The sequence below is a fragment of the Megalobrama amblycephala genome, linkage group LG13, assembly GCF_018812025.1.
Source record: "Megalobrama amblycephala isolate DHTTF-2021 linkage group LG13, ASM1881202v1, whole genome shotgun sequence".
In the NCBI taxonomy this organism is placed as follows: domain Eukaryota; kingdom Metazoa; phylum Chordata; class Actinopteri; order Cypriniformes; family Xenocyprididae; genus Megalobrama; species Megalobrama amblycephala.
In genome coordinates, this window is record NC_063056.1 from 33,703,794 (window position 1) to 33,731,084 (window position 27,291).

The window sequence follows — 27,291 nt, forward strand, 5'->3', positions numbered from 1 at the left end:
CACTATATAATGCACAGAGTAGTATGGTTTGGTTTAAAATGCAATGGTACAGTAGGGTCTGGAAACATACAATGAAAAGAAAAGATGATAACAATAAATTAAAGTACGAATTTAAAGATTTTTTTGATTGCCATAGCAATAGTGTTTAGTTTCTAATGTAATTCCATCTTTATAAAAGAAAATACAAAACTATTCAAAAGTTTGGGGTCTCTTTTGCATTTATTATTTGATCAAAAATAAATTAAAAACAGTAATATTGTGAAACATTATAATAATTAAAAATAACTGTTTTATATTTTAATATGTTTTAAAGTGTAATTTATTCCTGTAAATTTTCAGCATCATTACTCCAGTCTCCAGTATCACTGCTGATGCTGATTATCTGATTTGGTGCTCAAGAAACATTTCTTATTAATATCAATGTTGAAAACAGTTGCTTAATATTCTGAGCCATGATCGTTTTATTTTTTTTTTTTTTTTCAGGATTCTTTGATAGAAAGTTCAAAAGATTTGAAACAAACATCTAACACTGTAAATGTATTTACTTTCACTTTAAATCATTAAAGGTGATAAAGAGGATGTTTTGTTTTATACATTTTTGCAATATTACTTGAAACTGTGTTTACTAAGTGATAAAAGACTATTTATTAGGTGCACTGAAAGTAATATTATTAATATACATCATCTGTGCATGAGGTAGGGCCTTAAAAACATCAGCCAATCGTTTACGCGATCATCGCGTAAACGATTGGCCCTCTGGCTTGTCAATCACTGCCATTGTGAGAGACGTGCGCGGATTGACCCTCTGGCTTGTCAATCACTGCCATGACGTTCCTTGTGAGAGACGCGCGGCTGCGCGCTCTAGTAACTTTCCACACTACATGCGCCGCATGCAATGTTTTTGTCAGGAGACAGGAGTAACAACTGCAGATTATGAGGTGAGTCCGACATAATGAATCCACTAAGTGTGTGCGCGGCTTAACGATTGTAAGGCCGATTATGAATGTAAATTGCTACTTATGACTGATCGCGCTCAAACGCGTCCAGTCAGAGCCAGTTGCGTTCAGTCTGCGATTACAGTCAGTGTTCAAATTCCATGTGAAAGTATATAAATCTGCTTCAGGAGCAGGAAACTATCGCTGTATGTTGAGCACAGTCAGAATGTTTTAGCTAGTCGTAAAATGTGTATCATTTCAAACGCTCATTTCAAAAACTCAGTCGACGAAAACATCCTCTATACCACCTTTAAATGCATCCATGCTATATCTAAAAGTATTCATTTCTTTAAAAAAAAAAAAAAAACGTATTGACCCCAAACTTTTGCAGGAAAGAATTTGCTGCTCTTGTGGAGATAATAACGACAGTGAAGAAGAGAATAAAAAAAAAGCTCTGTGGAGAGAAAGATGTGCACAAACAACACAAGAAATGAGAAAATAAGCTGAATAAAATGACGAGAGAGAAAATGACAAATAGAGAAGCATCTGTGCACAATAACCAGAAATATAGTAAATTATCTGTATGTATCACAAATGACAGAAGCTCATATTAAAATATACCTTGCTAAATACACCACAGGGAGGAGTTACCAAGAATATTGGGTTACTAACACAGCAGGCGCAGATATTGATATGTACAACAGTGTACAGAAAGACCAACAAATATGCATTTCGGTGCTTTCAGACATTTGTTCACATTAGGAAATACTGTCCAGAGGCCCCTAAATTTAATTTTGAATTCATATATAATGCTCATATAATGTTCATACCATGCTCATTTAACGCTTGAATTGCATCACATATGGAACAGTGATAAACAAAAAGGAAATCTGTACCAGAAGCTGTCCTGGGAAATCAATGCAATTTTAAGGAAACTGAAATAAAGGGAAACGACAAAGCCAAAGACTGCTAAATGATCACTGATAAAACAATCAAGAACCAATGCTACTGTTTTAATGACATTTTTTAAAATGCATTTTAATTATCGGTGACGCACTTTCTGATTCTACTATGATAAATCATTGGAAGAGTTCAGCATTTTGGCTCATGCTGGTTTTTGCTCGGGGCCAAACATCTGCCTGGCCCTGTGAAGATCAGACTCGGGCTTTGGGGATAGAAGAGTGGCAGGATGGGGTTTTGGGAGCCTCTGGAGCAAGACAAACAGATTCAAATATAGAACAGTGTCAGACAATATGCTGATTGCAGGAGCAGGTGGATTATATCTGAAGCGGTCTTTGATGGGGCTTTTAAAGCAAAATGTCATTTCAAACCTGTATGACTTACATCATACAGGTTGAAACGACATGAGAGTGAGTAAATGATGGCAGAATCCTTATGGGTATTTAATTAATATGATAATATTACATTTTTTTTAAATTAAATGATACTCTAAATAAGAAACTACAACTGCCAGTAGGTGGTGGTAAATGTCTAAATGAGTAAATCGAGTTATTCATTCATTCGATTCATTCAAACGGCTGAATCATTCAGGAATTAAGTATATATGGCTCTCTATATTTGTTGTTGGTTCACCCGATTCGTTGAAAATGTGGATTCAGTCAGTAATGAAACATCACAGTGTTTTGCTCAAAGATGCACAACAGTTCTGGCTTCTGGTTCTAGCTAATATTTTCATTGGCAAAACTGTGCAAAAACAGACAATATTGTGTCTAAAATATAGCACAATATTAACTTCTTATTAATTAAACTGTTGTATATAATATCACATTTGCACTCATGTTATTTGGTAAAAAAAAAACAGCACTCATGTGATAGTCATTACTCTTGTGTGGTATTGCTTAACTACAGTATACCATATGATATAAATATGAGACAAAAACTCATACAGGGGCATTTTCCCCAATATCTTGGATTTTAGGGGCATTCTAACTGCATTGTGCCCTGTATCATGTTCATGACCAATCAACTGTATAAAATGTAAGATAACCTGTGTAGGTGTGGGGCAGGACGGGTATGTTAAATGCATTTATTTTTTTCCCATGACAAATTAATTAAATTAACACATTAAATTGACAGCCCTTATATGTATACACATATACACAAAGTAACTTAATAACTAAACAGATTTATCTAGGATAGGATGTCCATAAAAAATGTTTCTGATCATGTAGGTAAATGCAATTATTAGTGAATAAAACTCATTGTGAGGTTCCTGGGGAATGAGAGAAACTCTTACAGGTAATGGCTTTGAACAAGTCAAGGATGACACACTCACCGTCTCATCCGCTCTATTCTCCCCTCAGCCATGGAGGTGTTCATGCTACTCACTCCCAGAGAACCCAGCTGAGGCTTCTCTTCCTCTGCTTCAGCTCCTGAAACACACACAAAACATATACTGTACATATCAGACACTATCAAAAGTTTAGACTTCACTTGACTGAATTTATATGTTTCTGGACTTAAAGGTGCTAAAGAGGATCTTTTCGTCGACTGAGAAACCAAAGACTGTTACTGAGTTTTTGAAATGAGCGCATGCGTAAGAACAACCCCCCTCCTTCGAAGGAACGCCTCCCAAAACTCGTAAACACTCGTATTGGAACACGAGTGTTTGTTTACCACCGGCATTCGCTGTGTTGTGTTAGTGGATTCATTATGTCGGACTCACCGCAGGTAACTCATAATCTGCAGTTGTTACTCCTGTCTCCGGACAAAAACATTGCATACGGCGCCTGTGGAGTGTGGAAAGTTACTGGAGCGCGCAGCCGCGCTCGTCTCTCACAAGGAACGTCACGGCAGTGATTGACAAGCCAGAGGGCCAATCGTTTACGCGATGATCGCGTAAACGATTGGCTGATGTTTTTAAGGCCCTACCTCGTGCACAGATGATGTATATTAATATTATTCCTTTCAGTGCACCTAATAAATAGTCTTTTATCAGTTAGTAAAGACAGTTTCAAGTAATATTGCAAAAATGTATAAAACAAAACATCCTCTTTAGCACCTTTAAAGTTGTGACAATGCAGTGTTTATTATAAATGATTTATCCATGCACATCATTATTTAAAACAAACAAACAAACATATACCCTCGTAATCTTCGGCTAAATTTCAGAGCGCATGGCCATTTGTAACTTGAATGTGCGAAGCTTGTGGTTTCATCCACTTCCAATTATTTAGCTGTACAAAAACTGACTGTTATGCCGTTTCTATTGCTAACTGATATTTGTTATCATATTATTTTAATTTATTTATTTTAATTTATTATCGTAATCATAAACAGACTGGTTTTGTTTTATTGTTTACTACACTTTGTTATTCTTCTAGTATACTAATAGTAATGTGGCTAACAAAACGGTCTCACATTCACATAAAATAGCTTACTTCCACATTGCAAAATAAGGTGGACAAACAGTATATATATATATATATATATATACACACACACAAACACGCACATACATACATACATACATACATACATAAATAAAGGTATAAATACATATATACATACACACACACTAGTTACATTCAGTAAAAATTCTGTACTTTTGAACTTTCTATTCACAAAAACATCCTGAAAATGGTATTTGGTTTTCACAAAAATATTACGCAACAAAATTGTTTTCAACACTGATATAATAAGAAATGTTTCTGAAGGATCATGTGACACTGAAGACTAGAGTTATGATGCTGAAAATTCAGCCATTTCAGGAATAAATTACATTTTAAAATATAAACAGCTATTTTAAATGTTAATATTACTGTTTTAACTGCATTTTTCATTAAATAAATGCAGCCTCAGTGAGCATAAAAAAAATCGACTTTTACCAATCCCAAATTTTTGAACATCACTGGATGTATGTATATATAAAAATTGATTTGGGTTTCTAAAAAGTAAGGGGGCTGAATCTAAAAGAAGCTGCCATATCGATTCAGTTTATCACACTGAGATAGTCATTACAGTCCTATGCTGTCTATGAAGCAGGAAAGCAGAATATTAATATAATAAAAAAGAGAAAATCAAAAACAGTGCATCTGCTCCAGAGCAATAAATGTGTTTATCTGAACATATTTTTCAGGTTTATTGTGAATGTTTATGAGCAAATCTCTAATAAAAAGGACATTTTCATGGCAGAATATTAAATAATTTATGACTTACATGACATCATAGCTATTAGAGGATAATAGAGGACAATAAGTACCAAGGGAAGTCATTTTACATAAGTACATAAAGGAAAAGGTTTGGTAAAGTTTTAGCTACACTTTTATGTAAGCCAGTGCTGAATGAAGTCAAGAGATGTGAAAGTGGAGCTCAAGCAGAAAGCTGCATTTCTGAGCTGTCAGCCACAGTGTCAAGCGTTACAGCTCACCAAGCCAAACTAGATTGTGTGTGTGTGTTTGAGAAGTCAGCAGGTGATGACGAGGACACACAGAAGTCATGTGTCAGAGCACCTTGTGCATTGTGTTGTGTACATTAAGTGTGTGTTTGTGTGTATAAATGGCATTGTTGGTCTTTTAGCAGCATAATCATAAAACGAATAGCACCACTTTCCTGTTAATGTATTTTACCTGTCATTAAAAATACACATTAATCCATCTTTTGAAGAGCCATTTAGTCAGTCCCAATTTGAGTTTCAGCCAAAGAAAATGATTATCCCTATCCATTCTTTTTCTTACAGCTGAACAAATCTGAAACTTATTGTGTTGACAAGGTGGCTGATCGACCTTGGGCTGATATTACCCATCATGCATTGTCCTAACACGGCTATCATTTATCTAACTCTGCAGATAAACTGAGTTTAGAAGTGAGGATTGCTAAACGGTGTTCTTTTTTTGTAATATATACTTTTTTTGTAATATATGTAATATATGTAATAAACTCCAGGAGATAAATACAAATAGTGTCCATAGTTCAGTGGCCACAAAAAGCATTTGTATGCTTAAGCCACACTTCAGAATGTATGAATGCAATTATATTTGATAATACCAAGTGGCATTTCTGTACGAAAAAATGTACAAGCACACTTTTAAAACCAAACATTACACAAAAATTTGTTTTAATATGACACAAAAACAGATCAAGGTGTCAAAGTACTGCAAAAATAAAATAAAATAATAATAAAATAAAATAAAAATCTGTTTACTATGGGTGCACATATTGTTCTCATATTGGTCTAGAATGTACTTTTTAGGAAAAGAAAAAAATCAGACAGAATAAAAGGGATTGATGTGGGTCAAGGTGGCAATTTTTATAAAGCAACTGAAACCAAAGTAGGTAAAATAAACCAGGAAAGAAACAGAGACTTGGACAGAAATACTTCAGTTCTATCGATGAGTAAATGCATAGAACTGATGTGGTCAGAGCCTGTAAATAGCCTCATGTGAATGACCTAATCAATGTCGCCATGGCTTCAAGTAGCAGACAAACAGGCTTCCTGTCATTCTCACTCCAGAGTCATCAGGAACAAGAGAAAATTCTCAATATCACACACTGAGAGGGGTGAAACTAGCAAATGGATGATTCACTCTACGTGCATGGAGCTAAATGAGCGTGCTCACGTCTTCAGAAGAATGTATCATTTTCACAGGCCTGTGACCTTCAGTAAGCGGTTTTGTGTCTGCTCACTGACCTCTCATGTAATTGGCCAGTCAGTATTGGAGAAAGATGCTATATATCTCATGTTGGTAATGGAGTGTACCTGCCAGTGGGGTTGTATTGGTACACAGGACTATCACCAATGTTTTATACATTTTCTTATGTGGAATGACCAGGACCATAAGATCTACTCACCATCTGAGTCACCATCCAGAACTTTCTCCATGTGTCTGATCATGGCCTCCAGGTCACTGTCCTGTGACACACATGAAGGGGACACGTTCAGGCTATGGTGTATGTTAGAGGATGCTTGAAACACATCATATGTTCCTTCTGACCTACTTACAGAGACATTATAATATTAGTGGAAATTATATTCTGTTTAGATCAAACTATGACTCCCTAATGGCAGTCCAGCCACACAAGGGACTTGAAATTCAGGTTCTATAAATGCCATTTTGGATCAACGGGTCTCCAACCTGAAATGATATCATGACCTGGAGGGAGGAAGTGGCACCATGATAAAGGTAACCTGAAGGGTTTTATACTCCCTTGAGGCATTCACCTTGGTGATCAAAGTCTCAAGGAACATACAGACTGAATGAGTCTGAAGCAGGACCAAAGGTCCATCAACAACATAATAAGGTATTTCTTCAACTATGGGCACTTTTGCCCTTGTGGACTTTTAGATAATAAATACTCCTAAAAAATATTTCTTTAATTTTTGTGAAACATCATGAACATTTCCATCAAAAGCTAATTTCCACATATCATTTACAATATTTTTGGAATAAAATTCAAGAGATTAAGATTCAAATATCCTAATGAATACACAACAATGTAATAATAATAGTATACAAATGATTATAAATATAAATAGTATACAAATTAGGTAACACTTTACAATGTTAATGTATTACTAACTATTAACTAGCTGTGTTAATATTTGTTAGTTACACTCTAAAAAAATAACTGTAAAAAAAGGACAAATTTACAGTAAAACACTGTTTTCCATTGAAATATATTGTAATATAACAAAACAATGCATTCTGGGTAATATTCATCGTTTTAAAAAAAGAGGCCTATAGGCTACTTTCTCGAAAACAACCAATAATATTACCCAGAATTCATTGTAATGTACAGGTTGCACTGTAAAATGCAGAAGTAATATACTGTAAAAACAATGCATTCTGGGTAATATTTGTCATTTTTGAGAAAGTAGCCTGGTTACTTTCTCAAAAACAACAAATAATATTACCCAGAATGCCTTGTTTTTATGGTATATTACTGTTTCAGTGGAAAACGGTATTTTAGTGTCTAAATTTGTTTCTTTTTTAAGTTATTTTGTCAACACTTTACAATAAAGTTCATTAGTTAACATTAGTTAACTACATTAGTTAACGAACTAATAATCAACTGCACTTATACATCATTTATTAATCTTTATTAATGTTAATTTCAACATTTACTAATACATTATTAAAATCTTGTTAACATTAGTTAATGCACTGTGAACTAACATGAACAAACTATGAACAACTGCATTTTCATGAACTAACATTAACAAAGATTAGTAAATACAGTAACAAATGTATTGCTCATGGTTAGTTCATGTTAGTTAATACATTAACTAAAGTTTAACAAATGAATCTGTTACTAAAAAATACAGCTGTTCATAGTGTGTTCATGTTACTTCATAGTGCATTAACTTGTTAAAATACAACTCTTGATTGTAATAATGTATTAGTAAATGTTGAAATTAAAAAAGATTAATAAATCCTGCAGAAGTACAGTTCATATTAGTATATATTAGTATAGTAAAATTATGCACATTTAATATACAACTGTAAAAGTTCCTAAATCCTTTTTACAAATAAAATGGAAATTATTTATGATTATTTCACTCAATGTTTAGATATTTTAATATTAAATGTTTTCATATTTTAATACTAAAAGTCTGGGTCTGGGACAAGGATAAAACAATAAAATATATACATAAAAATGCATTCGAAAAGTTGCAAAAATAAAGTGCCAGAGGTTAAATAAACAAAATATTGTGAATGAAAAACCATATTCAAACTGCAATTGGTTTGCAGAAAGCAGGGCCAAATTCACTGCGTATGAGACACAAGTGCAATGTGTCGGAAGGTAGGCCTTTGGGCAGTTCAAGGGTATCAAGTCATGCCATCTGTGCAAAACATTGAAATGAGAAAAGAAAAAAGAAAAAATACCATCACAGAAGGACCAGCTATGTATTATGCAGCTATTTACAAAATGCAATTCTTCTGTCCTCCATTCCGGGGAATCTCACCCGGCCACGGCTGGCAGCACAAATACCGGCAGCTCCACTCTCACTGTGAGCCAGCTAATTATCAAACATTCACTGGGGCAGAAGTCTATTCCACTCTCTCCTTTGGTTTCATACTTATACCATCACGGTTCTGAGGATTTTTTCCCCCTTCTCTCTCTCAATGGTGACAAATAGTTTTAATCTATTCTCGAATGGCCTGATCGAATCGTGCAGAAGCCTGGTATTGGATTGCCGCTTTAAGAGTCTGCCGAGGTAGTGTGTGATCTCTTGTGAGTCCAGATGAGCCCCTGGCTCTATCGCACCTGATCTAAACGTATGTGTTTGCTGTTATGCCACTGAACTCCAGCACTACAAAGTATCTGCAAAAATTAGGTTGAGCTTGGTTGAGAAACCCTCTATGGGCAAAATGCATTTGCATAATGCAGACTACAATCCCGCAGACAAGTGCTATCATATTACCTGTACATTAACGATTACCTGTGGACTTGAGTGCATGTGAGATATGACTGAATTCATCTTTTCCATGCTTCATAAACAGATGATCCTATCAGTTAGAGCTTATTAAGACTTGAGGGTGTCTATGAGTTTAGTGTGTGAATAATTCAAAAAGATACTGGAAAAGAAAAGAGGATACTTGAGGATACATCTTGAGGATAGAAGGAAATATGACATTAAAATATATGGGTAGACAGTTTAGATTCAAATCTGCATAGCAACAAATACATTTTTAAAATATTATGTATTTAAATTCATGTGAGGTCATAAAAGCTACATAACATTTATTAAATGTTTAAAATCATTTTAATATGAAGTACAGCAATTTACCATACATATTTACAGCTCAATTTTTATGCTCACCAAAAAAACTAAACATTAATATTGAGAAATACTATTACAATTTAGAATAACTGTTTTCTATGTCCACATATTCTACCATTCAAAAGTTTGGGGTCTGTAAATTGTTTTTAAAGAAGTCTTTTATGTTCACCAAGGCTGCATTTATTTGACCAAAATACTGTAAAAAGTAATATTGTGAAATATTATCAATTATTTGTCTATTTATTGTATTTTAAAATGTAATGTATTCCTGTGATGCAGTGGTTCCCAAACTGCTGAGTCGTTCATTTAATTCTACCTTAAAGTAATATTAAAACCGAGCATGTATTTCTAACTGCCAAAATGCCGTAAATCCAGTACATTTAATCAAATTACCTCAACATTTGCAGTCAAAAATGACTGTATCCACTGAAGCAACATGAATATGATAGATTGCGTGCAGAATCTGCTGCTTTAAATTGCGCTAAATTACTGTCGTTCTCGACAATGCACCTTTGTAAAAGTGGGGATTTAGCACTTACTCAAATGAAGAACAAATATGCACAGATACTGGATTGATATCAATTTAAGACTCAAACTTACAAAACAAAAACATACCTTGTGTGAGTTCTTGTATTTAATGATGATAACGAGCAAGAATGCAATTGTTCCCAAACATCCACATGACTGCAAACGTGACATTATTATACAACAGGCAAAAAAACAAAATGTACATTTTAAACAGTACTGTCAGTATTTACTGTAGTTTGCAATGAAATAATAGTTCTGACGAAAACCACAGCAGAACTACAACACGTCTGTGTTTCGCGAACGGCTTTGAACGAATCGTGAGAGTCAATGATTCAATCACAGCTACTTGCTTCGTTACTGAATGAATTGAATGACTCGATGACTCACTCATAAAAACAGTGACTCGCTGCCACCTACTGGCAGTTATAGTTTAATATTTAAAAGTTTTTCTTGGTTTTACCATCATTGCATATTTGTCTATTGAACATTTTTATTTAAAACATTATTTATTTTATAAAGATATTCATAAAGGTAAAAATCTGCACTGGGAAATCAATTTAGGGGGAATATTGTCCCTTAATGGTAAAGGTGTGACTGCAGTCTAAGTGGAAGAGGGGGTACGCGGAAGGATGGTAATCCCTTCAGGGGGTACTCCACGCTAAAAAAGTTAAGGAACCACTGCTGTGATGCAACTGGATCATTACTCCAGTCTTCAGTGTCACGTGATCCTTCAGGAATCACTCTAATACTGATTTGCTGCTCAAGAAACATTTCTTATTATTATCAATGGCTTTTCATTGTCCTGTGTATTTTTATTTTTATTTTTTTTTGGAAAATGTGATACTTTTTATTAGATACATTATATATGTCTTTACTCTCGCTTTTGATCAATTTAATGCATCCTTGCTGAATAAAAGTATTAATTTCTTTAAGAAAAAAAAGATTTTTTGAAAGGTAGTGTACCTTAATTTGTGATGTATTTTTAAAACTTAATTTGTAGAGCTACATTAAACGAGTGTATATCTTGCACTGTAAATTTCATAAACCTTTTATGCTAAACTATTTTGTTTTGCTGACTCTAATTACAGTGTGTACAATTTATCGAGACATCTTTAAATGTAAATATCAAACAGTCACAAAAGCTGATTGACAAGAGCTTCCCTCCGGCGGCGGATCTCTCCTCACCTGTCCAAATGTCTGACAGGAAGGGTCTGTGGGGAGATTATCCTCTGAGTCTTCCTCTCCATCTGAATCTGCCTCCGAGCATGACTCAAATTCATCCACGGAGTAAAATGCCTCCGCCACCTGAGGATCCTCTGGGATTGCTGAAACGATTTAAAAGTAGCAAAGATTTTGAGCGATGTTTTGATATGACAGGTAGCCCCTTTCATTAACACTTTTTTTTTAAACAAATTTTCTGCTTGATTACACTGAACTGTCAGCATCCACCCAGACAATATGAATGGATCTGTGCCAGTTTCATCTCTGAAACAGAAAAGAGCTCACAAAATACCTCTACACCAAAGACTTCTGTGAACAAATGAACACCGACAACCTCTCACACACACATTAATTCCTGGGCCTGCGACCAAGATGATTACGGTTTCATGCCTCTGATTCTATTAGACAGCTGCCAGCGACTGGACCTCCACAATCAGAGACACAAAGATGGCAGGAGAGATGGAGGGAACAAAAGAGGGGTGTTAGACTGTACTTTACTCTGTGGGATTTCCCATTCATGGTCTCAACAGTTTCATTTTCTTCTGTAGAGCTCTCCAAATGAGCACTATCCTGCGGTCTGAAAGAGAACGGTAATGCATCAGCATGCATATTTATACCTCAAAGATCCACCTTACAAGACCAACAACCAGGGATAACATGCCCACCCAAGTACAAATAGAACAGAAACCCCTTGTTACCAATAGGTCATGGTTTGGCTGGTTAGCATTTTCAGTTAGCCCCTGCTGGTAGATGAAGTAACTGCACCATCTGGCTTCAAAAAGCATCTTTCTTTATTGACAGATATTCATTAACATGTATTCTGATAAAATACATCTTTTCGCTATCTTTTTTTTTTGTTGTGGTTTAATAACCTGATAGTGTCCTATCACGCCGTGCTCTGTTTTTCAGGCCTGTCTAAACTAGTAAATTGCTGTGCCCAAATGAAAGAGCAACCTGCAATTTAGAATTAAAGAAAAGAGCCCTGGGAGCACATTTACAACACTACAGATCTGTTTTATTCAGTAAAGAGGATTAGTCATGACAAAGAGCAGAAAGAGCATTCTACTGCATCACCGTGCAGGAAGCTTCTGTGATTCAGCTCAGTCATTTCAAACGATCATGTGTTCAGACCTCAGTTCTGCCTCATTGACTCTGTTTATGTCTGTTTTATACAGAAACATCCTCACAGAAAATGTGTGGAAGATTCATACTCGTTTCAGAGGAACTTTGGTTTGTACTTTGCCAAGGATTGTATGTTTGTTCTTTGTATTGCTTTACTTGTCTTACTTTACATAAACTACCGTTCAAAAGTTTGGGGTCAGTGAGTATTTCAAGAAATGTTGCTGTTGTTTTGAACTTTAAATTCATCAAAGAATCCTGAAAAAAATGCATCACAGTTTCCACAAAAATATTAAGCAGCACAACTGATAATAATAAGAAATGTTTCCTGAGGCCAAAATCAGCATATTAGAATGATTTCTGGATCATGTGACACTGAAGACTGGAGTAATGGCTGCTGAAAATTTAGCTTTTCCATCATACAGGAATAAATTACATTTTAAAATACATTGAAATAGAAAACAGTTATTTTAAATTGTAATAATATTTCACAATATTACTATTTGATCCACTAAATACAGCCTTGGTGAGCATAAGGGACTTCGTTAAAAAAAAAAAAATTTTGAACAGCAGTGTATGTTGGAAGGCTTTCGAGCAAACATAGGATTTTGTGTAGCAGTGTAACCACTTTAACCATTAACCATTTTACAACACTGTAAACCTTAACGCTCAAAATACAAAATTTTCTACAAAATATTTTCTGAATTAGTTTGTTATAGCTAGCAAAATATTTACATTGATCATTTTAAGTTAAACGTATAAATTAGTGTATTCAAATACTTCAAGTTAAGTACAAAATAAAAATCTTACTCAGACTTTGAGTTTCTTAAACTTAAAAAAAATCTCAATCTCAACTTTTTTGAGTTCTGACAACTTATTAGGGTTTACAGTGATAAATAAAAAAAGTTAATTAACTAAATATTTTAGGTTAATTGCTATCAAAATGTATGAGTTAGCTAACTCAGTACTTCAAGTTAGGAGCAATCAACATGCATGAGTACTACAAACTCAAAACCTGATAGTTCTGCTTACTTAAAATTGGGAACATCATAACTCAAAAAAATTGATGTAACTGATTACCTCAACTTTTTTTAGTTAGCCCAACTTATTCGCGAAGATAAAATACATAAGTGATATCTTTTGTAAAACATTTGGCACTATATAATTATGGCAAAACCTCAAATCTCAGTTTGTTCTGAAGAAGAGGACTTAAAACCTTAAAGCAGTTTAAATCCTTATTTTACCTTTAGAATCAATTAAAATTAGATTTTAATGGAGATTATGAAAAACCCAATGGAAGACATTTAGCATTTTTCAGAGAAACCTCCTATTCCTAACTTTATTGATTCCAAATAGTGATGTTAATGACACACCAACCATTAGCTATTTTCTTGCCATTTATTTCCACTCTCTTAGCCAAATACTGAGAGCACTTACAGTCTCAACCCTGGGGTCAAGGTTTCTTAATAGTGCCCCAGCAAATGACCTTTACACCGTGTCTACACTGGATGTGACAACTGTCGCACCGTGCCATACCTCAACAGCTTGAGGCTGTCTATACTGAACATGAGCATTATTCTGGACTTGACATTAGAAATAGAACGGGGCATCAGTTTACTGTCTGGGATTTGTCGTGTCACCCTGCAATCCAGTGTCACTGATTATAATGGGTTCTATTTGCTTTTGTCGCGTCGCACCACTCGCGTCTCTCAAACTGTTACCAGAAAAATGTTATTCTCACATTTTAAAAAGGACATAAAGGTTCAGAAACAAAGACAAAGAACTTTATAAAAGTGATTATAAAACAAATTTTGTAACATCATTATTCCTATTTGTGACCAAATATCAACTGAATTCTTTAATAATGCGCCTATCTAGACAGACACACAGACAGATCTATTATTAATTAGACTCTATCTAGAGTATTAATTAATAATACTAACAGTAGTGATGTATGCAAACAAATTAAAGAGAGCCGGTTATAGGCTGGAGACAATTATGCTGACAAGGTTTGCACATAATGTGCTTATTGTCAGAGCTTATTCATCTGAACGGCATCCTTCCAAGGCACAGAGTCCCTGGTGTAGTCATTATAGTTTAACTGCAGACATGAGCAGGATCAGACCGTATGTTTATTTACGTCAATCTCAAGATCATCAACAGAAAGGGCTGTCTGGGTCCTTGAATAACATGCAAATATGAAACTATGAACTGTCAAAATGACAAGAGAAGTAAAATAACGATATCTGAATATACATTCCATCCCAGAAGAGCATTTGATGTTGTTTATGATGTAGCTAGGTTAACCTGCTCAGTGTTTCTGCTGGGCGATTTTAAGTAAACTATACAAAATATGGACACAATTACACTTTTAGCATTCATTCGATGGGTTTTCCTTGTCTTAGAGATAACTTGATGCACAACTTTTTATGGAAGCTAAATAATAAATACATAAGCTAAATTCAAGGACAAGAGGCTTGACTCCATCAGTCAGCCACAATGTATCACTTCTTTAGTTTTTAATAATACAGATCCACATACTTACACACATGATTTTCCTTCCCACATATTTCCACTTACATACAACATCTCAGACAAACACGTATTTCAGATTCACAGTGGTTGCACCCCGGTGTCCTTTATCGATAAATCACACAGTGTGAATTCACCCCGAGTCATCTAAGAGCACAGCTGTGGCTCTGCACTCGTTTAAAACATCTCATTTACAGAGGAATCTAAAGTGATTAGAGGGAGGAACTGATGGATAACTTCTCAGGACTTCCAGAAAACATGTCTCTGAGATTTATCATAATGATACCAAAACTCGATTAAGGAGGCGTTTTGGCCATAACTTATCTTTCCCTTGATGCATATAATCATGGTGGTAAAAGAATGAGTCATTTAAAATAAAGCAATATGCCAGATCAAATTCCGCACATATTTACAGCCAAGGCAAAATTACACACGTCAAAAATCTGGTTATCGGCCTCCACACATTTATTAACTTAAAGGGTTAGTTCACCCCAAAATGAAAATTCTGTCATTTATTACTTAACCTCATGCCGTTTCACACCCATAAGACCTTCGTTAATCTTCGGAACACAAATTAAGATATTTTAGTTGAAATCCGATGGCTCAGTGAGGACTGCATAGCCAGCAATGACATTTCCTCTCTCAAGATCCATTAATATACTAAAAACACATCTAAATCAGTTCATGTGAGTACAGTGGTTCAATATTAATATTATAAAGCGACGAGAATATTTTTGGTGCGCCAAAAAAACGACTTATTTAGTGATGGCCGATTTCAAAACACTGCTTCAGGAAGCATCGGATCATAAATGAATCAGTGTATCGAATCTGCTGTTCGGAGTGCCAAAGTCACGTGATTTTAGCCGTTGGCAGTTTGACACGCGATCCGAATCATGATTCGATACACTGATTCATTTGTGCTCCGAAGCTTCCTGAAGCAGTGTTTTGAAATCAGCCATCACTAAATAAGTCGTTATTTTGGGGGGTTTTTGGCGCACCAAAAAATTCTCGTCGCTTTATAATATTTATATTGAACCACTGTACTCACATGAACCGATTTAAATATGTTTTTAGTACCTTTATGGATCTTGAGAGAGGAAATGTCATTGCCCCCTATGCAGGCCTCACGGAGCCATCGGATTTCAACTAAAATATCTTAATTTGTGTTCCGAAGATTCACGAAGGTCTTACGGGTGTGGAACGGTATGAGGGTAAGTAATAAATGACAGATTTTTTTAAAGGATTAGTCCACTTTTAAATAAAATTTTCCTGATAATTTACTCACCCCCATGTCATCCAAGATGTTCATGTCTTTCTTTCGTCAGTCGAAAAGAAATTAAGGTTTTTGATGAAAACATTCCAGGATTATTCTCCTTATAGTGGACTTCAATGGTCTCCAAACGGTTGAAGGTCAAAATTACAGTTTCAGTGCAGCTTCAAAGGGCTTTAAAGGATACCAGACGAGGAATTGGTCATTTTCGAAAAAAAAAAATACAACTGTATTGCTTTATAAACACAAATTTATGGCTTGCACGTGCTTCTGCTTTCCATACTCCTCAAAACGCTTACGCCGTATGTCATGGGGGTGAGTAAATTATCAGGAAAATTTTATTTAAAAGTGGACTAATCCTTTAAGCCAATTGTATGATTAATCAATGAAGCAAATGATTACCCATCAAACATGCCTAACATAAATACAAACATAAATACAAACCATTATCTGATATTCATGGCTTAATAATATACAGTACCCATAAAAATATTTGGACACTTTTGGATACATTTTAAATGTCTGAATGTCATTGCATTAGATAATAATACATAACCATATGGCATCTGCAAACTAATGATGCTACAGTGGAACTATTCTCAAAGTAACTTCACTTTTCGGAGTCATTTTTGCATTGACTTTTACCAACTGGTGTCAAGGGCTGTATCTGAAACCTAAAGCATCTGTCTTACTGCCCATCTGCTAATGACTCAGCAGGCAGCGTTTTGTGTATGAAGAAACCTAAAAAAATTGATTTAAGACATTTTAGACCAAGCAAGAATTTAATGACTAAAATGCTTATTTTTCAGTGGAACTGGAAGCAAAATGACAATAGCATATTTATGAATGAACTGAATTGATCTATAAGACGGCACTTTCCACCAACTGCTGAACCACATGCACATGATTGAGGGATATCATACTTAGTAAAGATTATGTACTGTACATTTAAGTTGTTTTCAAAAACAGGTTGAGACACAAATATTGAACTTGTGTGAAAGTGTCTTGATGGCCTCCCACTTCCATACACTGCCTACAAATGCAAATGCAGCCTTTTTCAGGTTTAGGACACAGCCAAGGTCAGTTCCCCTCAGTTTCACACAAGTGTCTTAGCAGAGCAATCACATGTTCAAATTTTAAAACAAGTTTTAAAACAAGAAAGTGTTCAAATCTACCGCACTGTATCTATAACTAGTCAACTGAGTTAAAATTAACACTATGCTGTTCAAAAATTTGGGGTTGCTAAGAATGTTTAAGAAGTCTCTTATACTCACCAAAGCTGCATTTATTTAATAAAGAAAATACAGTAAAAACAGTAATATTGTAAAATATTATAAAATAAAAATGTTATTTTAAATGTTAATATATTGTAAAATGTAATTTATTTCTGAGATAGCTGAATTTTCCACCCTACATTTTTCTTATTCGAGAAGCTCATCTTTGATATACATCACAATAGGAAAGAAAATACTAATCGCAACTTCCGTGAAAATTATAACATTATAAATTTCTTTACTGTCACTTTAATGTATTAATTGTAATTTGAATTAAATGCATCCTTGCTGAATAAAATTATTGGTTGCTTTAAACAAAAATCTTACTGACCCCAAACTTTTGAACAGTAGCGGAAATAGTTCCAGTTTGAAGACCCTTACCGACATAAATAAATTAGGATTAGCATCTATCCTTCATACTGTAATATTTTCCAAGAAAACTTTGAATTTTTTTCCTCTTTCTTTATGTAATTCTACACTGTGTGCAGAATTATTAGGCAAGTTGATTTTCTGATCATATTTTTTTCCCAAGCACATTTTACCAATTCCAATCCACATCAATCTTAATAACTACTATTAATATTGTTTTTAATCATTTATAAGTGATATATAATTGTTCATGAAGGCTGGAAATGAAAAATGCCTTATATTCAGGTGTGCAGAATTATTAGGCAGGTTTGCTTTTACAGGCAAAATGAGCCAAAAAAGAGATTTAACTCAGACTGAAAAGTCAAAAATTATTAAATACTCATGAGAAGGACGCAATACTAATGCAATACTAGAAATTGCAAAGTTAAAGCATGACCAAGGGACAGCAAAATGCTCATTGGGTCAGCGGGGTCATACAAAAACAGGTGGAAAAGAAAAGACACATGTTAACTGCAAAATAATTAAGAATTAAGTTGAAGAATTAAGTGTGAAACCATCAAGAACCCTTTAGTCTCCAGCACCACCATTTTCCAGAACTGCAACCTACCTGGAGTCTCCAGAAGTGCAAGGTGTCAGGATCTCAGAGACTTAGGTTAGCTAAAGAATCCTAAAAAATGACCCGCTCTTAATAAGAATCACAAGCTGAAGTGTTACAACATACATGAAGACTGGGTTTTTATAGGCCTTATAGACAGACAGCTTGAGAGTGACTCCTGAAGGACCAGCACTACATCCTCTTGTACCACTGTTTGAAGAATTTATCTTCCAGAATCTGGCAGTAAGGTGTGGGAGTTCACTTTTAGTCCATCTCTTATCCTGAAATGTCCGTCTTGCAGAGATGGACTAAAAATGATCTTCCAAAACTTACTGGAGACTAAAGAGACTAAAGGGTTCCTGATGGTTTCACACTTAATTCTTCAACTTAATTCTTAATTATTTTGCAGTTTACATGTGTCTTTTCTTTTCCACCTGTTTTTGTATGACCCCACTGACCCAACGAGCGTTTTGCTGTCCCTTGGTCATGCTTTAACTTTGCAATTTCTAGTATTGCATTAGTATTGCGTCCTTCTCATGAGTATTTAATAATTTTTGACTTTTCAGTCTGAGTTAAATCTCTTTTTTGGCTCATTTTCCCTGTAAAAGCAAACCTGCCTAATAATTCTGCACACCTGAATATAAGGCATTTTTCATTTCCAGCCTTCATGAACAATTATATATCACTTATAAATGATTAAAAACAATATTAATAGGAGTTATTAAGATTGATGTGGACTGGAATTGGTAAAATGTGCTTGGAAAAAAAATATGATCAGAAAATCAACTTGCCTAATAATTCTGCACACAGTGTATATCTAGTCTGTTGCCTCATACTAAATGTCTGACTAGACTAGACGTCTACTTTAGATGTCTGCTGACTCATACTAAGACCTAATTCATGAGTACACACTAGTACAGTCGGCCATCTCTGATGTACAGTGGGATCTGGATAAATCTAGAAATAGGAGCATACCAGCAGAAACCAAGTGTGCTGCACAAGTCCTGAAAAGTGAAGCCAAATATTTTCGATTGGCCCCAGGTGGCTGGATACAGTATAGGTCATAAATCCCACCCTCTCCATGTAATCTAATGGGACGTGAGACATACTAAACAACCAAATTATATTTCAAATTATTTTTTGCTCAAAGATGTTTTCTGTCATTTTAGGTTGTTTTCATCACGCTGATTTAATTTCAAGTGTTCGTTTTTTTTTTTTTTAAAGTTTATTTTTAGTTAGTTATTTGATGTTATAAAAACAGGGGTGTGATGTCATGATTGACAGCTGAGATTGACAGCTTCTCTGAGCGAAGTAGTTAATGAGGCACCAACAGACTTTTTTCAGGATTTTTGGGAGGAGATAGAAGCTTTCATTTTAATTTTAACTTTAATCTCCATAACTGTTTATTTTACACAACATAATGAGTTGTTCTGCAGTAAACTGTACTAACCGATTCTGCTGGAATGTGGGCGGGGCCTTGATACCGCAGCTCCACTTCGCGCTCACTACTGCACGGACTCGTGTTCAAAGATGTCAGTACCAAATTGGGACATTGGCGGCTTCACTTTTCTACAACGGAAGAGAGTGAAGGTGTGTCGTCCATCTTTTATTACAGTCTATGGCAGAAAGTTCAAAAGTTTCAAAGTTCTGGGGTCATAACTTCAATAATGGATGAAACTAAACTGCTTCTTACTTTCTTTATCATTTGTTCATAAAGGCAGGCAACTTCTGCTCTGATAAATCTGTGCGGTGGAACATCATTAAAATGTCTAGGAATCATTTGACTTTCAAATCAAAATGGAATACTGTTTTATCTCTTTTAAATGTGTGAGTGTCTGACAGTGCAGTGTAATACTCATGGTACCGCACTCTGTTCTGGGATCTGTTGTTTGTTAAACCATGGAGAAAGAGGCACTGGAGCGCCAAGCACAATGAATTTTAATGAAGATGTAGAAGAGAAAGAAAGTAATTTCTGATAGAAAGTTAAACTTTCTGATTTGAAAGAGATGGGTGGAATTTCATCAGACACACATTTTGTAATTCAAAAAGCAAGAGAAAGTCTCAGATGAGCTAGGTTTCAAATTGCTTTAATATACTTGCTAAAAGTCTAATTAAACAATGTGTGGAAAAAAAATCTGTCTTTTCCAACTTAACGGCTTTTCATACCACACTTAACCCTGGGTTATCTTCTTATTCGGCCACTTAACCCTCGGAAATGCAATGTTTCACTCTTGTGATTCTGAAAGAGGGTTAAGCAATGCTTTTAACCATGGATTATTGTTAATGTCAGCCCAGGTGTCAACTCAGAGCTACGATTTCTCCCATTTGACCTTTAGTTACAGTGAAATACCACTCACCATGATCTTTTGACAAAGACTTGCACATCTTATCGGAGAGATGAGAAATGCTTCCCGCCAGTTCTGAGTTTCCCTTTGGTGTCTCACTCTGAATCGGTTGAGTCTTGTTAACTCCTCCTTCAGTTCTTACCTATTGAAAAGACGTAAAAACAAACGCTGTACCAAAAGTTGCTCAGGGATGAGCATATCTTAGTTTCTCATTTCTCTCACTATAAAAAGCTAAAAAAAGAAATGTAATACAAACAAATTGCAGCTGTGATTTCAAATCTGTTAATTAAGAATAATGTCTGACAGGAATCTTATCAACATACCTTTAAAACATCCACACTGACTTTCTGAAAATTTTTGGACTTGTACTCTTGCATGCGAAGGTGGTTTTCTTGATATTTTTCCTCCACAATTTTCCTATAGTAAAACAATAACAGTATGTGCATATATAACTTTTTATAGTATATATTACTGGCATATATCACTCAAAAATGTGGTACACAAAAGAAAATAAATGTCTACATTTTTGGCAAAACTTTACAATAATATCTAATTTGTTAACATTAGCTAATGTAATAACTAACGAACTAACACGAACAATATATTTTTAAAATCATTTCTTAATCTTTGTTAATGTTAGTTCACAGTGCATTAACTAATGTTAACAAATACATCTTTTGATTTGAAAAAGTATGAGTAAATGTTGAAATTAAAGGTACACTATGTAACTTTTGGCCATCTAGCGGTTAAAAAACAAATCGAAGCATTCTGCGCAAGAACATTGTTTTGGTTGTGCTTTGGCTCTGCGTGACTGTGCAGAGGATATGGTTCTTTTTCATAACTAAAAAAAAAAAGAGAGAGATTATCCTGCCGCTCATAAAACATACACTGCTAGAGATATAACCAGTTTAGATAGAAATGATCTCAAGCTGACTAGCTGAAGAATTTACTATAGCTGTACTCATTAATAGACATGGTATTTCTTTGAAAATAAATTCCAGCACAACACTACAACAATCATAAGGAAATGATCCCTTCACAACAGATAATGCTTTACATTGAACTCTGTTAGTGTTACATATGGCAATTGATCAAAATATTTGATCAATTATTAGTTCATGTTAACTAATGTAGTTAACTAATTTTAACATGAAACCTTATTGTAAAGTGTTACCCAATTTTTTTAATCCATAAATTTAAAAACAACAGGGACCAATGTTGTTTGGACCCCGATGTTCTTCTAAATATCATATATTCTGTTCTGTAGAAGAATATCATACTGTACAAGTTTGGAACCACATGAGGGTAGAATTTTCTTTTTGGGCAAACAAAAATAAATATATAATGGAGTAATGTGCATAATACATCAGTTTTTGAGTGTGACACAAGTCAATGACAACTGTTCCAAATCTATCAGTGCATCACATATTACACAAAGAATCAGAGCTGATGTGAGACACATGCCAAAAATCCTTGCACCATGAAAACAGAAAAGCCCTGACACTCATGCTAACTTTATGGAAAATGAACTGCGAGTCACATTTGATTAACATTCAGTGTGACACGGTCACTGCACTGAACGTCACTCACTTCATCTTTCTTGCTTTCTCGTCTGCTGCTTGGAGTTTCCGGAGCCGCATGCGTTCTCTCGGGCTCATTTTCTGCACCTCTGATCTCTCCCGCAGTGTCTGCAGATGTACCTTCTTCTGCCTGTGGGGATCAAGGACTGCATTTACTGAAATGACTAATGACTACTTTGCTTTACATACATTTTTTGGACTGTGATCAGAGCTGATGTGATAAAGTTGTTGATGTTTTTTATGAATTTGCCATTGGGGATTATTAGTCAGCATATATACATTTATATATATATTAGCCTGCTATTATTATAAAATGTGTAAGGAAAAAGGAATATGAAAGAAAGGGTCTGTGTGTCAAAATATTTGACTGGTAGTGTATTTATAATTCATGAAAATTTCAAAAGAAATAGGGAATTTCATTTGAAGTCAGAATTTAATCCAACAAAAAAAGAGAGTAGAATCCAAACAAGGAAAAGTATATCATTAGGTTATTCATGAGAAGTTGTGACAGCTTCAGATGCTTTGTGTGCAGTCTTTGGACACCAGGCATTTTAGAACGGCGTTTGAAAGAGATAATGAGCAAAAGGTTCAGTCAGATTCTCAGTTCAATTCAAGGCCGCATATAACCTCATGCAAATAGCTAAGCTCTGTGCCTTATGGTGAGGAGAGACAAAAAGGCAAACTAAAAGGTCCAAAAGAAAGCAATTATTTTTTTGATACATAAGACAAAGTATGTCCCACAACTTTACCTGCCATTTGTATTTAAACTAGTAACATGAACACTTTGGAAAAAATCAAGTGATCACTAGAATGTTTTTAACACAAATGTACTATATTGTACTGTACCATTTCATTTGATTATTTCATCATAATTATGATGTACATGATCACTTACTACCTAAACCATGTCCTCATAACATAACTCAATACTTCATAATTACTTCAATACTGAAGATTCAAATATTACACTTTACATTACTAATTCATGACTAATTCATATAATTCCATAATACACTACCGTTCAAACGTTTGGGGTTGGTGAGTTTTTTAAATGTAAGTCTCTTAAGCTCACCAAGGCTGCATTTATTTGATCAAAAATACAATAAAAACAGTAACATTGTGAAATATTATTACAATTTAAAATAACTATATTCTAGTTTTGTATATTTTATAATGTAATTTATTTGTGATATAGTGTGAAATAGTGTGGAAAGCAATAACTAAATTAATAAAAGTCTGCTGCTCATAGACTGCCACCTGATTAACATGTTCCAAACACTGCAGTGCTTCCCACACATAGACTTTACTTGGGCGGGCCGCCCACGTATAATAACGGCCGCCCAAGTATATTTGGAGACACATTTTTGCTTTTATTATTTTTATCCTCTTGTACTTTTATATCCGCGCAAGATAATGAAACCATCCGCGATCGATAAACTAGTCGTTTCATACCTGCTCGTTACGTGTGCGTCAGAACTGTTTACTCCCGCTGACATTCCCACACATGTCATTCCCACACAAGTCAGAAGGCGGTGCTGTTGCGCGTTCTACAAGCTCGCACAACAGCGCTTCAGACTGCTTCAAAGTGATTCTCAATCAATGAAAAGCGCAGATTTATGCCAAGCGATTGCTAATGAACTCAAGTTGACGAATTATTACAAAGTCTACTTTATGGCCTTTATATAAAATGTTTTAGACGATTGTAAGATCAGCCTGCAATAGTACAGATATTTCAAAATAAGAGTACCTGTGTATTTTGGACTTGTTTATAAATAAAAGTCACACGCTAAGTTTTTTCTTTTTCTTTTGGCCATTATTGGTATTTTGGTTACACAATAAATTGTATTTAATTTGATTTCCATTTAATTCATAGTAAATTATTGTAGTCTCCCCCACAGGTAGAAAAGACTAAGAACATTATTTGACACATATATTATTCATTTTATAAATTTTACTAGTAAAATCTGTGTCCCATTCACTGAGAGAGACACTATATGACAGCAAGGAGAACATAGGAAAAGGTGAACCATTTAAATGCTGTAATTTTGCATAATTTACAATGCATAATATTAGTATGTAATTACATGTAATATGCTATGCAATTAAAATTTATTTCAATTAAATAAAAATACTGTTAAAAATCACACATTATTTGTTTGTCACATGTAGTTACCCACATGCCGTGGGTAATAGGAGGATTTTTCGCCCGGCTACCACCACAAGTATATTTCAAACCTGTGGGAAGCACTGCACTGGATACGCAGCAACGCAGCTACATATTTTTAGCCCCCCCCCCAACAAGCTTGTGTGAAAATTACAAAAAAAGGGATAAAAAAAAAAACACAAACACAGTCCTGTTCCCAGAGATCCCTGGTGTAGAGTCATGCATTTCTAAACTGACAGCATCTTTGCAGGAACAGAGAAGTGAGACTGCTTGTAAATGTCTCTTTCTCTCTGGGACTCGTGACTGTGGATTCACTTACAGTGCTCTCAGGATCTGCGATGCATCTCTCTCTCCCCCCATCGACTTGTCTCGCAGTGTCAGGCTAAAGAACTTGTGTTTCATGCTCTGCAGTGAGAAAAATAACAAAAGATAAGAAATATATGTTAATGCTGTTCTCTGAGGCTTGTAAAAGTTACTGTTTCCTGAGGAGCTATGAAAACAAAAAGCAAAACAGCAGCAGCAAAGCTAGTGTTCAATCAGTATAAACCATCACACAGGCCTGTGTTTCACTCCTGAGTTTCTCAGAACTCTTGAATCAGAGCAAATGGGAAGGGGAGAGAAAGACTGATATAATCATCCTCAGGGAGGAATCCGCCACGAGCACATTTAAAGAACAATACGATACATTTGTAAGGCACAAATTACACAGGCGGAAGAAAGCCTTGGAAACTGTACACAACAACAGAGGAGGGAAAAGCCATCAGAGAGTGCTGTGTTCAGAGTCGTCGTTTAGATGCCCTCTCCTTCTCTGATTACATGTTTCTGAGATGGTGATGGTGTAATAGCTGGTGGAAGACACATCCCACCAGGAGCTTTCAGATGGGGGTTAGGGGATCACTAGCTTCCAAAGGCAAAAACGTATTACTGAGCTCCCTGATGTAAACATGTCAATGCAGTATGAAAGCGTGTGATGAAAGGCTGCTATAACTGCAAATACTGTAACCGTGATGCATTAAACAAGGGCTATAAAAAAATCAATAGGATTAGATAGAGTGCAATTATATTTTCACAGTGTGATGAAAAATACTAATGACATGTACAGTAGCTCTTGGAAGTTAAGCAGCCATTAGACTAGATTTCTACATGATGTTTGGGTTGCAGGTATTAACAGAAGACCTTGTCTGGATGTGGGCATTAGGGAAGGTCATTTGATCTGGATGCTTACATCCAGATCAAATGTACATGCTCTGTGTGATATAATTATGTATTGTGTATATAATTAGGGGAAGAATTAATTAAGGATCATACCTGCAGATGTTCTGAGCGGTCTGTGATCTGACTCGCCTCATTTCATTTTATTTTTTACATTGGATGGGATGCCAGCAGCACTTCAACCACCAACTGTTATTTTACAAAGAATGTTGGAAAAGGGCCCAGATCCATAATGAAGTCACACCAGGCAGCGCAACAAGAAGTTTAGCTTTAGTTATGGTAATTGACAAAGGCAAAAATACACGAGGAGAAGCACTGTGAAAAAAATAATATAATATAATCACATTCCTACTGTATTTAGAAAAGTTTGCACTTTGCATGGTCGGGCCAACATTTACACTGGCACTATCGTAAAATAATTTTTAATGACTGCTAGAAATTTTTAGATTAAAAAATATATATAAATACCTTGTTTTTTTTCCAGATTTTTTTACAAAGTGAAAATATGCGACAAGCTGTAAATTATGAGCTATAATGTAACTAGAAATTAATAAACATTAATTCAGTGGCCAATGACATTCAATGGACAACAAAATTATATTTTGGCATATATGTGGCATATATTTCTCAGCACACATTTTTTTAAGATTATCAATTAAATATAGCAAATTCAACAAAACTATGTTAGCCAGCTAGATCTTGGCAGTACATTTTAAGTTTGCAAAGTATATATGTATAAAAAAGGATGTACAAGATCAATTAACGTATGTTTTTTTTAATGGTAACGCATTGGCCCGCAAGTGACAGATCTGCCAACTGGCCAGAACTGGCCCCAGGCCAAATAGAATAAAATAAAGTTCTAATAATAAATATTATGAATAAAGAAAATAAAAAAAAATAAAAAAATAAATAAAATAAAAATATATGTCTATCACATTAGGGACCCTATTTTAATGATTGCATTTAACGAAGTGCATGGTCTAAAGTGCACAGCGCAAGTGCAATTAGGGCGTGTCTGAATCCAAAACCAGCTGCGCTCATGCCATGGCGGATTCGCTATTTACATGATGGAATTTGCAAGTGGAAAATGTGAATGCTTCGCGAGCGAGGAAATGTATCTGCAAGTGATAGACCATCTACAAAACTCAATTTTTTATCTGTATGCACACAATAATAATCTTTTACATTGTAATCAGGCAAATGATCAGTCTTTTTAAAAAAATATTTGGCATGTTTGTGTGCTGCTGCGCATCCCTGAGTATGTAATAAGCAGAGTGTATGCGCATTGTGCAACCGCACAGGTGCATATTACTAATGCACTCTTTGAATAACAAAACAAATATTGCGTCATTGACTTTAGACCAAGTTTCAGTTGGTAAATGGCACAGTCTATTTCAATTG

General features: G+C 35.0%; 1 protein-coding gene across 5 annotated transcripts in view; it reads right to left on the reverse strand.

Moving 5' to 3' along the window:
- Window positions 1-27,291, reverse strand: part of nek11 (NIMA-related kinase 11) — an 84,144-nt gene that overhangs the window by 21,838 nt on the left and 35,015 nt on the right. For 4 of the 5 annotated variants that reach the window (XM_048153572.1, XM_048153568.1, XM_048153569.1 and 1 more), the window contains exons 9-15: window positions 24,998-25,083; window positions 22,525-22,644; window positions 21,258-21,351; window positions 20,947-21,076; window positions 11,395-11,534; window positions 6,747-6,807; window positions 3,232-3,328 (exon numbers count right to left, since the gene is read on the reverse strand). In XM_048153572.1, the coding sequence (XP_048009529.1) occupies window positions 3,232-3,328; window positions 6,747-6,807; window positions 11,395-11,534; window positions 20,947-21,076; window positions 21,258-21,351; window positions 22,525-22,644; window positions 24,998-25,083 (728 nt within the window). Of the gene's footprint in view, window positions 1-1,927; window positions 2,143-3,231; window positions 3,329-6,746; window positions 6,808-11,394; window positions 11,535-20,946; window positions 21,077-21,257; window positions 21,352-22,524; window positions 22,645-24,997; window positions 25,084-27,291 lie in introns of those variants that run through there. The other variant, XM_048153570.1, reaches the window with a different exon arrangement.